Source organism: Carassius auratus, chromosome 12 (assembly GCF_003368295.1).
Source record: "Carassius auratus strain Wakin chromosome 12, ASM336829v1, whole genome shotgun sequence".
Lineage (NCBI taxonomy): Eukaryota > Metazoa > Chordata > Actinopteri > Cypriniformes > Cyprinidae > Carassius > Carassius auratus.
In genome coordinates, this window is record NC_039254.1 from 17,837,113 (window position 1) to 17,851,954 (window position 14,842).

At 35.3% G+C, this 14,842-nt stretch overlaps 1 protein-coding gene across 4 annotated transcripts in view; it reads left to right on the forward strand.

The window, feature by feature from the left end:
- The window catches only part of abcc3 (ATP-binding cassette, sub-family C (CFTR/MRP), member 3), a 60,318-nt gene that overhangs the window by 10,582 nt on the left and 34,894 nt on the right, over positions 1-14,842 (forward strand). For all 4 annotated transcript variants that reach the window (XM_026277390.1, XM_026277392.1, XM_026277389.1 and 1 more), the window contains exons 2-7: positions 9,451-9,627; positions 9,709-9,834; positions 10,192-10,320; positions 11,912-12,037; positions 12,238-12,299; positions 12,983-13,114. In XM_026277390.1, coding sequence (XP_026133175.1) covers positions 9,451-9,627; positions 9,709-9,834; positions 10,192-10,320; positions 11,912-12,037; positions 12,238-12,299; positions 12,983-13,114 — 752 coding nt within the window. The remainder of the gene's footprint in view (positions 1-9,450; positions 9,628-9,708; positions 9,835-10,191; positions 10,321-11,911; positions 12,038-12,237; positions 12,300-12,982; positions 13,115-14,842) is intronic.

A 14,842-nucleotide genomic window follows, 5' to 3' on the forward strand; every position in this document is an offset into this window, starting at 1 on the left:
TTGTTTTAAATCAAGTCTTTATCAAGCTTTGTCCCAGGTAGAAAATTGTGAAGCCCCAAGCCATGGGATCTTCATATTCATATACATTTATGTAATAAACTGTAAATAGTATAAGTTTTGTGATATAAATAGGTCAGTCTTTGAGATTGCCTCTTATTGACAAAGTAAGAGTTGTAATGTGGTTCAGAACTGATCTTCCCTCAATAATTTATACAAGGATTACTCACGACTGCTGAATCATTTACTACATTTACTACATTTATCCAGACGCACAGCATATGTGTTCACTCAAGCCATTTACTTTCCTTGTCTGCAAGCCAAAATATCACCATATATAGCACTTCCTGACGTGCCCGAGACTGCGGTTTTGGTTACTCTGGATGAAGTGTTTCCTCTGAGTTCAGATTTAGTGTAAAAACAAGGCAAAGGGTAAAAGCTTTTGTGTTCGGCTCTTAGCCACGTTTTGCACTTTTCTTTCAGAAATGCTTGTGTCATTGCCATCTCTCACCGCTCCTTTTCCTGTCAATACAGGGCCATTCTGTGGATTGTTAAAGGATTTCATGGTAAGGGTGTGTTTGTAGATTTATTAGAAAGACAGGAAATGTGCCTTTAGTTCACTGTAAAACAACTACGTTTTAATGTCTTCTCTTCCAAGAGTTATAATAGGATTCTCTATTTAAAAAGCACTCTGCAATGAATTATTGCCAGCATCTTGCATACTGCCTTCTCAAAATAGAATATACACAGACTTTATATCATATAAACATATATCCTTTATAAGATCTGGCATAGTTAAACAAAAATGTGTGTGTGTTCATTTGTGAATTGTAATGTCCTTGGGCTTTGTCTGCAGCTCTACTGTGAACTTAAGGCATGTAATGTGATATGAGTGCCTCCAGAGGTTCAGGAAAGAGCCCAACATGTAAACTTTTGAGGAATGTTCCTCTTCTGGTTTGCTAGGTGTGTCTGAGGGCTGTTTGCATAATTCACTGATCAAGATGAATAGAGGCGCTAAAAGCAAACGCTGACCTTCCTGCAGCCTTGAGGAAGAGAACACAGGCCGTCTGGATCAGAACAGATTGGCTTTAACACTCGTAATCCTTTAAGACAGAAACGCTTCGGCGTTACAAATACGCTTCATATCTGCTCTTCCCTTCAGCAAGCTTTGTGTGAAAGAGAGAAAATTGTTGTGCGTTTATATAATTTAAATGAAATATATGCACCATTTCAGCTACAATATTGTGAGATTTAGGTTAGGAAAACATTGTAGGAACGTTGTTTTGAATTTTTTTTTTAAATGTCCAGTTTAAATGTCCGGGAACTCGCCCTCGTCTCCGTCTGCAGTGCGTGTGCATTGAATTTTTTTACGCACCCATGTTAACAGATAAGAGCTTTCACACTGCAGACTCTTGCAATCCTTCAGTGCATTTCATGATCGTAGCGTCTTCAGCAGTCCAGCAATCGTTTACGCACAACTCACGAGTCTATTTTTACTGTATTGCATACATTGAATTAAAGTGAAAGTGTATTGTTCGCGCTAAACGTGACACGGACATTTTAAAATTTCACAATAAATAGATATAATTAAAGTCTATTTCACAGGCTTTTTGGCTTGGTTTAAAACAAATTAAAATTCACTTTTAGATAAACGAGGCAACCTATGCACTTGTGTCTTGTGGAGGTAGAAAAACAAAGTTCTTTAATACACGCAGGACTGTTTGTAATACAGATTTAAATGTAAAAGGTAACAGAGCTGACTGTTTCTGTCAGTGGTAAGATTTAATTTAAAATATTTGTGATAACCTAACACAAGAACGTTATATGCTTAATAATAAAAAAATCTTAATATAAATCTAGAAGCCAAATGCATTTAATAAGCTGTTTATATTAATTGAGTTTAAACGTGAATGTCTATGAAAGATTGTGTTACTGTACTGTGATAAAAGAGGATCACAATGCTGAGGCCAACTACGTTTGTATGCATCATGGACAGCCCTGCAGGAAGACTATCTAGATTGTTATTCTGGTCAACGCGCCTTGGCATGACAGGGCTGGATTTTATTCCCCAGTGTGCCCCCCTAGTAGGCGTAGCATGGAGTTCCCTAGAAGGGGAACGTCTTGGGTTACGCATGTAATCATGGTTCCTTGAGAGGAAACGAGACACTGTGCCCCCTCGCCTTCAGCTTGCTTGTTTACGTCTTCTTCAGACAACGTTGATGACATATTCAACAGTTATGCTTTCATACTTCGGGCACCCTACCTATGACGTCATGGGCCATGTGGACCAATAGGATTGGCGTTGTTTCACATGTGCTTTAGATGCCGCGTGAGACGTTTTCAAGTCGTGATTAGAACGTTGTTTAAAGGTTGCAGAAACGCTTCACATAATATTGCACTAAATTAACTTGCACCCAAAATTAAACAATATTTAAACTCTTATTTTGTATATTTTATGAAGGTTAAATATTCAGTTTTCTTGTCGTGATTATAATGTTACTTAAAGGTTACAAAAACATTTCTTAAAATGTTCTGCTAACTTTGTTATAATGTTATTTAAACTTTTAATTTTAATATTCTAAGAACATTTAAATGACCATTTTTTGTCACGATTAAAATTATTTTTTAAGATAAATGTTTCTTAGAATGTTATTTTATATTATTTAAAATATATTTTTTTGATTATTTTAAAAAGATTGTTTTTAAAAGATTATTTTTTATTCTTAAAACGTTAAAATATCCATTATTTTATTTTTTAAAGGTTCAAAAATGAGGTTTTTGAATGTTTATTGTAATATTCTATTCTTTTTGAATGTTTTTTTCAGAAAGTTTTCTCTCAAAGTCATAAGAATGTATATCAAATATTAATGAAATTAGAACATTGCATATACATTAAGAACATTTTGTCCTAATAGTCATATAACTTTTAAATAACATTAATTAAAGTCATGAGAACTTTCCCTGTTAGCTCTGGATGCCACATACAAAAATCTCCAGTTTTGTCAAAAGTCCTCTGTTTTGCATTTTCTTTACGTTGCTGTCTTGAGCTCTTTGCATGTTGTGTTGGTTATGTGAACGTTTACATGTGAATGTGGTACATATATCAGTTGGTGGATCTGGGTTTGCTCTCCTCGGCGGCAGACGCCCCCCCACACACACACACACACACACACACACACACACACACACACACACACACACACACACACACACATCAGAGCGATGCTGACAGACAGAGAGGAACTGCAGCTGTGTTTATCTTACTGTGGCTTCAGGGAAAGCCTGTCTGGTCTCTGCTGATTTTGTTAGTATACCACTTTTTTTTTTTTTTTTTTGGTCCAGTCAGTTTTTAACATCTTTCATGTTTGTTTAAATGAAGTACTTATAATAAAACTTTTCTTATCTAATATAAACTACTATGCACTGAGCAGTGTGCATGGAATACATGACAGAGAGGAGATAGAGAGAGAAACTCATTGTGACCTTATAAGAAATGCATGTTATTTGAAGGCTGTGGCTCAGATAAAAAGGACAGGACACCTAGAGCCGGCCAAGAACCTGCTGCACAAGGACTTCATCCAAGTGCAGAGAGCATGTGCATGAAAACAATGCTCCGTGAGCTTCATTAAAGGGATCCTTCGCCAATGAATAAACGTTGGTCATCTACACATATTAAAACAACACAAAAGATTTATAATTCCATGCTACTTCTGCTCTTTAATTAAGGTCTGCTGAAGCCATTGCTCTGTGTGAGGAACAGACTGAAATGTAAAGTGTTATAGTTCACCCAAAATCGAAAAGTCAAAAAAACGTAGTGACCTAGGCTGGATATCAAGATGTTCACTAATGTCTTAAATCTCAGTGTGTCACTCATAAAAAGCTGTCGTATGGGTTCAGAAGACTTTTTTATGAGTTTTTGTGATGCTTTAGCATCCATTATAAAGTCTTTGAAAGTCAATGAAATGAACTAAATTTACAAGTTTCTTCTTTTGTGCTCTTGTGAAGAAAGAAAGCACTACAGATTTGAAATGGCATGAAGAGAAGTACTGCAGTGTAACTCTCGTTTTCTGCCCATTTCTGGCCAAAAAGAAATACAAAACCTGTGCTAATTGAAAGAAAACAAGTTGATAAAAATTTGAAAGGTAACAGCGTAATGTGTTATTTGCTGGCAATTTTTGAATGGGATCACCAAATTAGGTAAAGGATTTTAAGCGCAGCTTAGGAGTTAGTAGTAAATCTGTCACTGTTTTATGTTTGTGTTTCCTAAAAACATTAAACATGTTAAATGTCTGATGAGTGGAAGTAAGCAGTGATAAACAGATCTCATCTAGCTCTCTAGCGATTAACACAAGCAGCTGCTATACTGTAATAGTACTCAACAGGGAGCTGCTTGTGTTATTCACCTCCAGTTTAAAGACTCAGTACTGACCGAAGTGGAGCAGATATTACTCTGATTTGTGTGTTTGACCTCATAACCTCATAACTAAGGCGTTGCAGTGTGAGGTGTCTTCTCTTCAAACCTCAGTCCACATCCTGTGAGAGCAACGACATAAACACAGCCTAGTGCTGAGGAAATTGACTTTTAAAAGCAATGCTTTACAATATTGTGTTTTATATATATGATATCACTAAAAACTAGTTGAATTTTGTTACTTTCGTGAAAAGCAGGGCTGGGCTTGATTGTTTGTTTTTAATGTAAAAAGTAATATTTTTGGCAAATGTAAAAACCCTTACAAAAAAAGCCTCAGTTGATAAATATCTAATATTAAAGGATACATTTAGAAAAGGTTAATTATTGGCTGAATTAATATGGTACTGATTTATTGTGCACTCCTAAAATATAAATATACATATTCCTGAGCTACTATGTAATTTTTAACTTTTATCATAATTTTGAAAAATATTCATATTTATGTTTACAATTGAGTTCCAATTGAATTAATAATTTTGTTATCATAATTTTGAACAAATATTTTATTGACATTACAATATTGTGTTACTCCCTAAAAAAGTAACTGTTACTTAATTACTTTTTATGTAAAGTAATGCATCACAATATTGTGTTACTCTCTAAAAAAGTAACTTTGTTACTTAGTTATTTTTATGTAAAGTAACGCATTATAATATTGTGTTACTCCCTAAAAAAGTAATTATGTTACATAATGACTTTTTAAGTAATGCATTAGAATATTGTGTTACTCCCCTAAAAAAGTAACTGTTACTTAATTACTTTTTATGTAAAGTAATGCATTACAATATTTTGTAACTCCCCTAAAAAGTAACTTTGTTACTTAGTTACTTTTTATGTAAAAAAAAGTAACTGTTACTTAATTACTTTTTATGTAAAGTAATGCATCACAATATTGTGTTACTCTCTAAAAAAGTAACTTTGTTACTTAGTTATTTTTATGTAAAGTAACGCATTATAATATTGTGTTACTCCCTAAAAAAGTAATTATGTTACATAATGACTTTTTAAGTAATGCATTAGAATATTGTGTTACTCCCCTAAAAAGTAACTATTACTTAGTTACATTTTAATGTAAAGTAATGCATTACAATATTGTGTTACTCCTCTAAAAATTGACTAGTTATGTTACTTGTGTTAGTACAAGAGATGTTCCGATTAGGGCTGCACGATGTGTCGTTTAAGCATCGATATCGCGATGTAGGAATCCATGATAGTCATATCGCAGGATGTGCGATGTAGGCTGTCGTAGTTGATCCGTTATTCATTAACTGTACGGGCCAGCTGCTCCACGGCCCTTAAAGAATGTGATTCGCGGATTAATTGCACAGCTTAACCATCATAGTTTTTAAGTCCTGTCAGTTTAACAGGGCAGAGAGAGAGAGCGCGAGAGAGAGAGAGAGCGTGCGCGATAGAGAGTGTGCATGCGCGCGCGAGCGAGAGAGAGAGCGCGCAAGAGAGAGCGTGTGCACGCGAGAAAGAGAGCGCGCGAGAGAGAGATCACGCGAGAGAGAGAGCGTGCGCGCGCGAGAGAGTGAGAGAGAGAGAGAGAGAGAGAGAGAGAGAGAGAGAGAGAGCCCCGGCCGCACGCTCACAGTCTTCAAACAACACGAGCACTGTCTTGCTCTCTCTCCCTCGCGCATATTAATCACTTGACACGATAGTGTTGATGTTTAAATCATTTAAAATGAGAATGTAAGTGTGCTCACCCCATTTTTGTTTGTAAGAAAAAATTTGATTAGATTTCATATCGCAATATATATCGCAGAAAAATAAAATATCGCAATGTCATTTTTCCCCAATATCGTGCAGCCCTAGTTCCGATACCCTTTTTCTCTTCCCGATACCGATTCCGATACCTGGGCTCAGGGTATTGGCCGATACCGAGTACTGATCCGATACCTGGGTGTGTATCTGTATATACAGCTGTATATACTACTAGCCCTGTGTAAATTGCTAGAATTATTTTATGGTGTGCTTCAGACTTATCCCTTAATAAAACATGAACAAATACATGGTGAACTACTGTATTTATTACAATATTTTTATCATCTGAGATGAATTTGACAGTAATATTATTTATTTTCCTAAGTGAAAAAGAACTTCAAATGCAGCCAAAAATCTAGCACCACAAACTAAAAAAGGTATTTTAGTTTTACAATATAACTGTATAAAAAACTGCAACAAATAAGTCTAGGAATATAAAAAATGATATATTAACCAGATAATCTCTTTACAACAAAACAAGTAAAAAACAAGCAACAGTCTAGGCATATTTATTATTATTAATAGAGATGTATTATTATTACTACATAAAGACATAGCTAAATCTAATGTAGGCTACAACAATAGCTTAATATATTGTAAATTTACTCACGTTAACATTTATTTTGATGGGTTGCCATGAAGATCTTTGAGTGTCTGTGTTTATGATATGACAGTTTTCTCAAATGAAACGGTAAATTCTCATGAAGTGACGGTTTATGCGTTCGTGTCCTCATATAGTGACACACGGCAGAGACTACAAAACAGCGAGCTCTCGCGCATCTGCAACCGTCACCCACAGAGATGTAGAAATTGCAGGAGTAATATTTAAATAGTATTTTGCAGTTTAATATTCACAGACACTAGTATATATTCGGCTACAGTCTGGAGTCCTGCGCTTAGACTTACACGGAAGTGACTAAACGCAACTGCGGGGATCGAGTGTACTCGGGAGTCGGTAACTTACTACTGATTCTAAAGAGACGCTGGTATCATCACATTTTTTAATTTTCAGTACCGACTTGGTAGTGAAGTGGCAGTACTTGTGGCATCCCTAGTCACCATTTTATTGTCTGGTTGGTCCAGTATGAAATAGTGCTAAACAGCGGACATACTGCTAACCACTGATCTATAATATAGAAGTGGCTTCACTGTATGTTGGCAGTTTAGAACGCGATGAGCGATCCAGTCATATATAGATCAGTGCTGCTAACGTGTTTTCATTTCTTCTTCGCTGCTCTAAACAGGGGTTGCTGGTGGCAACACAGCACAACTTCCTGTGTTTGCAATGCATTCTGAGCAGCGAAGAAGAACCGTACAGCGGTTAGGCAAAGCTAGTGGTCATAACTAGGCCTTGTTTAAGAAAATGGTATCGGATCGGTATGTGGGTTCATGTACTCGCTGATGCCGATTCCAGAATTTGTTGTGGTATCGGTGATATTTCCGATACTAGTATCGGAATTGGAACAACTCTAGTTACTACCCCCAAAAAAAGTTACTTTGTTACTTAGTTAATTTTTATGTAAAGTAATGCATTACAATGTTGTGTTACTCCCCTAAAAATTTACTAGTTATGTTACTTGGTTACTTTTTTATGTAATGTATTACAATATTGTGCTACTCCATAAAAAAGTAACTAGTTTTGTTACTTAATTTTTATGTAATCAATTACAATATTATGTCACCCCCCCCCCAAAAAAATGTAAAGTAATGCATTATGTTACTTTTGCAATTGCTAATAATATATTCTTTTTTTGTAAATTAAAAAAAGGTAATTTGTTACCTGAAAAAAGTAATCTGATAACTTGTCACCCACAATGCTTGCCTAAGTTTTCTAAAAGTTTTGAAGATGGAAGTCAAGCCTTGCTTTATTTTCTCTAACTGTATTGAATGCTGTGCATCTGGTATCTTGCTCAATGGCTGTCGCTTGGATTTCCCTGAGTTTAATCAGGTTTGCTTGTTTAAGTGATCAGGCTAAAGCCAGAACTCAGATACTCTAGAGCATCATGGTGATTAGAAACGAGAGAAGGGAACACAAAAACACATCTGAGCTCTCTTTCCCAGCTCTGTTTGTGCTTGATAAGAGAATACGTCTCTCTGGAGATGTCCTCTGCAGCTCTTTTATAGTGACGGTTGCCACACTGGAGTATCTGTCGTGACTGAGGAATATTGGACGACTGTTGTTTGTCGAAGCCTTATCATGCAGTGTGTTATAAAATATATTTGTATTGTGGTGTATAACTGATTTTTGAGACCTGGGACAAAACAATTACTTAAAATGATAAGAAAGTCACTAGAGCTTGATATGGAAATGTGCTTTGTGATTTTTTTTAATGTTATTGACATAAAATAAACCTGTTGCTTTATTTCAGGACACAGGAATATGTATTTTAAATAACCATTAACAACAAAACTTAACTAAAGTAAATCTTCTTCAATACTAGTCAATCTAGACATCATAATCGCATAATATTGTACATCATGAAAAATTTAGATTTACTTTAGATTTGCTGCAGATGAACAGATTTAACACTTATTAATTTCTTGTGTTTTTTTAAGATTAACTTTAAGTGAGAATGAAGGATGGCAAAGATAATCGAAATGTAAAAGTAGGAGAAATGAGCATAAAATATCCAACATCAGTTGATAAACCTGTTAAAAAAATAATATCGGTGTTTAATATCGGTTGAATTATTTATCATACACTTCTAAAGGATGCATGTTCATGTTCCTGAGCTACTGTGTAATTTTGTAATATTGTGAGTTCCAATGTAATTAATTATTATTTTTCATTAAAATTTAGAAAAATATTTATAATTATTGATGAATCTGTTTACGTTATGAGTTCTAGATTATTAATTTTTTATTCATAGTTCTGCTTATATTCTGAGTTCTAATGGAATTTACATTTCATCTAGAAACTATGCATATTTATTCACTTCATATATTAACTAAAGAGACCCCATGCTCTACAGGACAGCTCAAATATTCTATTTTGATTTTAAAAATGTATAATAATCTTAATATTGTTTGTGCATTTTTACAAATTGAATTTTTATTTTGTGCGCTTTTTTGCGAGCATGATGCTCTCAAGGTCATGGGTTTGTTTCCCACTGAAATTCCCATGCATCAAATCCAATATGCTTGCATTCTCTGTGCTACATTTGATATTCATTTAGTTTGGGAACCGTGCATTTGAATTGATGTTGGTGTTCCCTCAGGACTCCAATCTCACGAAGCACACAAACCTGCCGGATCTCCCAGCATGCTTTCAGCTGTCCATCCTGCCATGGACTCCCTGCATCTACCTGTGGCTCACGTCTCCTTTCTACATCCTCTATCTCAAGAGGAACAACAGAGGATACATCATGATGTCTATATTGAACAGAATCAAAACGGTAGGCGATGTGAACGTCTCTGAGGTGTGCTGGAGTTCTCTGCTATCTATTTGTAATAATTCGTTGTATGTGTGTGTGCAGGTTCTCGGCTTGATATTGTGGCTCGTGTGCTGGACAGACCTGTTTGCTTCATTTCACGAGATGAGCCAGAATCAGTCTAAACCCCCAATATATTTCGTTACTCCTCTAATAGTTGGCATGACAATGGTAAGTGTGAATCTGTTCCGCGTGTCAGATCTTAAAATCATTTTCAGATCTCTCTAGTCCAAAAAAGGCTTTCATTTAACAATGGTTCATTGTCATAACCTCCACGCATGTCTAAAAACAGATCAACACTAAGCACATGATTTGATAGGCTTTAGTTTTTTTCACAAGTGATCTAAAAGAAATCTAAAAGCAGTCTGACTGCATTGCCTTAAAGTTTTATCTTGTAATTTGGAACAAATCAATAAAATGAATGACTCCACTTATATTGTGTGCACAATCTAAAAGTCAGTATATGTGCTCAGAAGGAAGTTGTATTTCATGTTTTGTGAGATTTTCGCTGTTGTTTATCTCTTCTAGCTGTTAGCCACGTTCCTGATCCAGTATGAGAGGCTGAAAGGTGTGCAGTCGTCTGGTGTGCTCTTCATATTTTGGACGATCTCAGTGTTGTGTGCCATCGTGCCTTTCCGCTCCAAACTCATGTATCAGGTCAGTTTGTCCGCTTTAGGCAGATATTCCACTATGAAGTCTAACCATTGATGTGCGACTCTCTCCCCTCCTGCACTTTTCCCTCCCGATTTATTCCTCACATGCATCTTTTGACCTACATGTTCAGCTTTCTCTCGGCTCTGAAGGAGTTCAGTTAAGGCCATGTTTTGAGAGAATAGGGCTGCTGTTGTTCCTAAAACCTGCTTCAAGACAGCTTATCTAACTCACAGAGCAACAAACATAACTCAAGGCTGGCGCTGTTTTCCAAGTCAAATGAGTCTGATTCTTGCTTCTGGTTATGACAAATGCCATCTGATTTAGAATTTTGAATAATAAATGATATGCATTTGACAGACGCTTTTATTCAAAGTGAATCACATTGCATTTAAAGTATATTTATTCACTTCATGCATTCCCCGGGGACTGAACCCATGAATTGAGATGCCATGCTCTGCAGGAACGCTCAAATATTGTAGCTAGAAATATATAACAACATTAGTCATGTTTGTGCATGGTTGTGCATGATGCATTTTTCAGATATATTAATTTAATAATAGTTATATTGTTTGTGCATGTTTTGCATTATTCATTTTCAGACATATTAATTTAATAATATTAGTGCTGTCAAATGATTAATCACGATTAATCGCATCCAAAATACGTTTTTGTTTACATAATATATGAGTGTGTACTGTGTATATTTATTATGTATGTATAAATAGAAAAAAACACATGCATGTATATATTTAAGAAAAATATACTGTTTATATATTAAATATATTATATATAATATAATAATATATATTTTCAAAATATATACTGTATGTTTGTGTATTTATACATACATAATAAATGAACACCGTACACACTCATATATTATGTAAATAAAAACTTTTATTTTGGATGCGATTAATCGTGATTAATTGCCAGACAGCACTAAATAATATAAATATTTTTTCTGCAGGTTTTGCATTTTGAGTTCTCAGTTATATTTAATACTATTAATGTTTCTTGTGCATGTTGTGTGCATTATACATTTTTCAGATACTGTATATTAGTTGAATGCTAATGTTCTAATCTAAAATTTTTCAGATATATTGATTTAATAATATTAACATGGCTCACACATGTTTTGCATTCCAAATTGTCAGATAAACTCATAATATGAATTGCATAATATGCATGTTGTGCATTTGCATTGTTTAGAATATTAATATCTGCATTATAATTAGTTTTAGATATTTTATCACATGGTGTTTAGGTTATAAAGATTCATTCGTTTTAAAATACTTTCTCTGTAAGCATGATGAGGATATAGAACTAAAAGTCAGCTCTTTGTAGGTTAATTTCCTCAAAACGTTGGGACATTATTCAAAACATCATCCTGACAGAAAGCGTGACTGCTGGCGTGAGTGTGGGCTGAGAGCCTGATGTGAACAGGCTTGGTCTGACATTGTGAAATCAAATAAGAGCTAGATATCATAAAGAGCAGGGTTGTGAGGAATAAGGACACGCTCAGGGCTGAGGGGTTTGTGATGCTGTGTGTAGAGATGTTACGATTACATGATAAAGCAGCGTTCTCTGTTTTCAGAACGGGGTCGAAGACAAGCTGCGCTTCACCATGTTCTACATTTACTTCGGCCTCACCCTGATTCAACTCATCCTATCATGCTTCAATGAAAAGCCTCCTCTCTTCTCCAGCGTGGTCACAGATCCTGTAAGTGTGTGTGCGTGCTCGTGCTCGTGTGTGTGTGTGTGTGATCTAGGGCCAGCGGTAACCATCATGCTTTCAAAATACAAGATTGAATAAAAGAATGATTTCGAGCCATCAACTGTAGATTATGTGGATCTGTGAACATTAGAAAGGTCAGAACAGCAAACTAAAAAGTGCCTGTGGTGTTTTCATTGGATTTTCAGAATGCTTGTCCAGAAATCACTGCTGGTTTCCTCTCCAAAATGACCTTTTGGTGGTTTACTGGGTGAGTAATATGAAGTAAAATATAATCTAATGTTAAAAGCTGTTCTCACAACCTACACTAATGTTATATTAATGTTAGGACAAGACGTTCCTAAAGTAAGGTGTATGGAACTTTCTTATAGCTCCTTCAATATTTGATGTACATTTAATATACATTCAACTCTTTGATGATATTTGCACATGACTTTTTAAAGTTCTTAGAATATTAAAAGTAAACTTTCAAATTGTGTTACATTTGAGAATAAAACTGGATGTTTAAAACTTTTATAAACATTTCACAACAACGTTTCCACAACATTTTTATAACCTGAATTTGTTTAGTTTACATTGCTTTTGGCCCAAATGTTTTCTCTCAAGCCAAAGTGTAAGATTTAAAGGGATAGTTCACCAAAAAATTGACATGGTCTCATATCTTTCCAAAGCCTCTAGGATTTTCTCTCCTCTCTGAAACATAAAAGAATATATATTTTTTAAGAAATGAATAGGTTCTTCAAAAAATCTTCTTATAGTATTTGGATTCTGTAGAGGATAGAAAACATGGGGGATGAGTAAATGATGACAGAACTGTTTTTGGGTGAACTGTCTCTTTAATTCAACACAACAGAAATAAAAGCACTGAAAAATGACTGTCCAGTGCTAGAAGAATTCTTGTTTCTAAGACAGATGTTTGTCTGTGTTTTACAGCTTGGCGATCAAAGGCTATAAATCCCCGCTGGAGAATAAAGACCTGTGGTCGCTGAACAAGCAAGACAGTTCAGAGCTGGTGGTTCCCAATCTGCTCAGTGAATGGGAGGTGGAGAAATCCAAGGCACAGAGGTACAGTATGCATTCAAACAGAAAATGAAGTGTTTGTCGTGTTTCTTGTTTTGGACTGCCTTTCTGGATATTGACCTTTTGCCTGACTGGATTCAGATTTTTGGATTCTCCTAATAAAGCACTGCAACTGGATCTCTCTGTTTGTGTGTGCGATTCGTGACAGTAACACTAAGCTTCATTTTTTTTTTTTCTCCACAATTCCAAATTCCATTTTTTTTTCAGTTGTAATTGTGCGATTGATGTGCCCATTTTTGGTGACCTTTTAAGCATGCTTTTAAAAGTCTTAAATGACAGTAAAGAACTGGGAGAAAACCCAGATATCTGTCAAATCCATGTTAGCTGCATCAAGTTTTAAAGAGACAGTGCTGCTTTTAAAGTGAAGCCTGCTGCAGTCTGTCATTATGCGCGAAACCATTGTAATGCTACTAAAATATAATATTTTGCCTCTCGTGATTAGTCATGGCAAAGGACTTTTATGGGATTTTGGCTATATTTATTCAAAGAAGATGTATGCGTGTATCTTTACAGCGTGGTGCGGCTGGAATAAACCATAGACCGCAGTCAGCTTCAGTGGTCATATCAGAGCCGTTTCCAACGCAGTTTTGCTAATTATTTCTTTTTCGCTTTGCCTGAAAATCCACCTCATGCGTGCATAAAAACATTTTTGAAGCAATGTGAAGGGTAATGGAAATGCACCTATTGATAAAAATTAAAGAACAAAAGAAAATCTGTCATTTAAAAATATCACTTAAGTATTTGAAATATAATTTAGATGTGTAGTTTTATGTGAAGACTGCATTAAGTTTACTTTAATGAAAACTTCTAATATTTTTCGAAGCCTATTGAAGGTTAAAAATAATATAAATCTATATAAAATATAAAAAATAAATAATCAGTTATACTGTAATGTTGAATTTCTATAATTAATGGCTAATACTGAGGAAAAATGCATTAAATAGAGACATCGTTCTGTACCCATATTGCAATTAATGATGCCTTAATTAATAATACATTTTACAAAAAATTCAATAATAGTGCAATATGCTTTTTTTCTCTCTCTCTCAGAATTTCTGTTGTGTATTTTAATTTTTTAACGTTCACACGGGCATGATGAGCTTCTGTTTTCATTATTTGCAGCTTGTGTGATATATTAATATAAGGGAAGGGCATTTTGCACAAGCATCAGATAAATATTTATTTTTGCAGGTTTTTTAGTCAATCACCTTTATTTATATAGTGCTTTAAACAAAATACATTGCGCCAAAGCACTGAACAACATTCATTTGGAAAACAGTGTCTCAATAATGCAAAATGATAGTTAAAGGCAGTTCATCATTGAATTCATTGATGTCATCTCTGTTCAGTTGAAATAGTGTCTGTTTTAATTTGCAATCAAGTCAACGATATCGCTGTAGATGAAGTGACCCCAACTAAGCAAGCCAGAGGCGACAGCGGCAAGGAACCGAAACTCCATCGGTGACAGAATGGAGAAAAAAACCTTGGGAGAAACCAGGCTCAGTTGGGGGGCCAGTTCTCCTCTGACCAGACGAAACCAGTAGTTCAATTCCAGGCTGCAGCAAAGTCAGATTGTGCAGAAGAATCATCTGTTTCCTGTGGTCTTGTCCTGGTGCTCCTCTGAGACAAGGTCTTTACAGGGGATCTGTATCTGGGGCTCTAGTTGTCCTGGTCTCCGCTGTCTTTCAGGGCAGTAGAGGTCCTTTCTAGGTG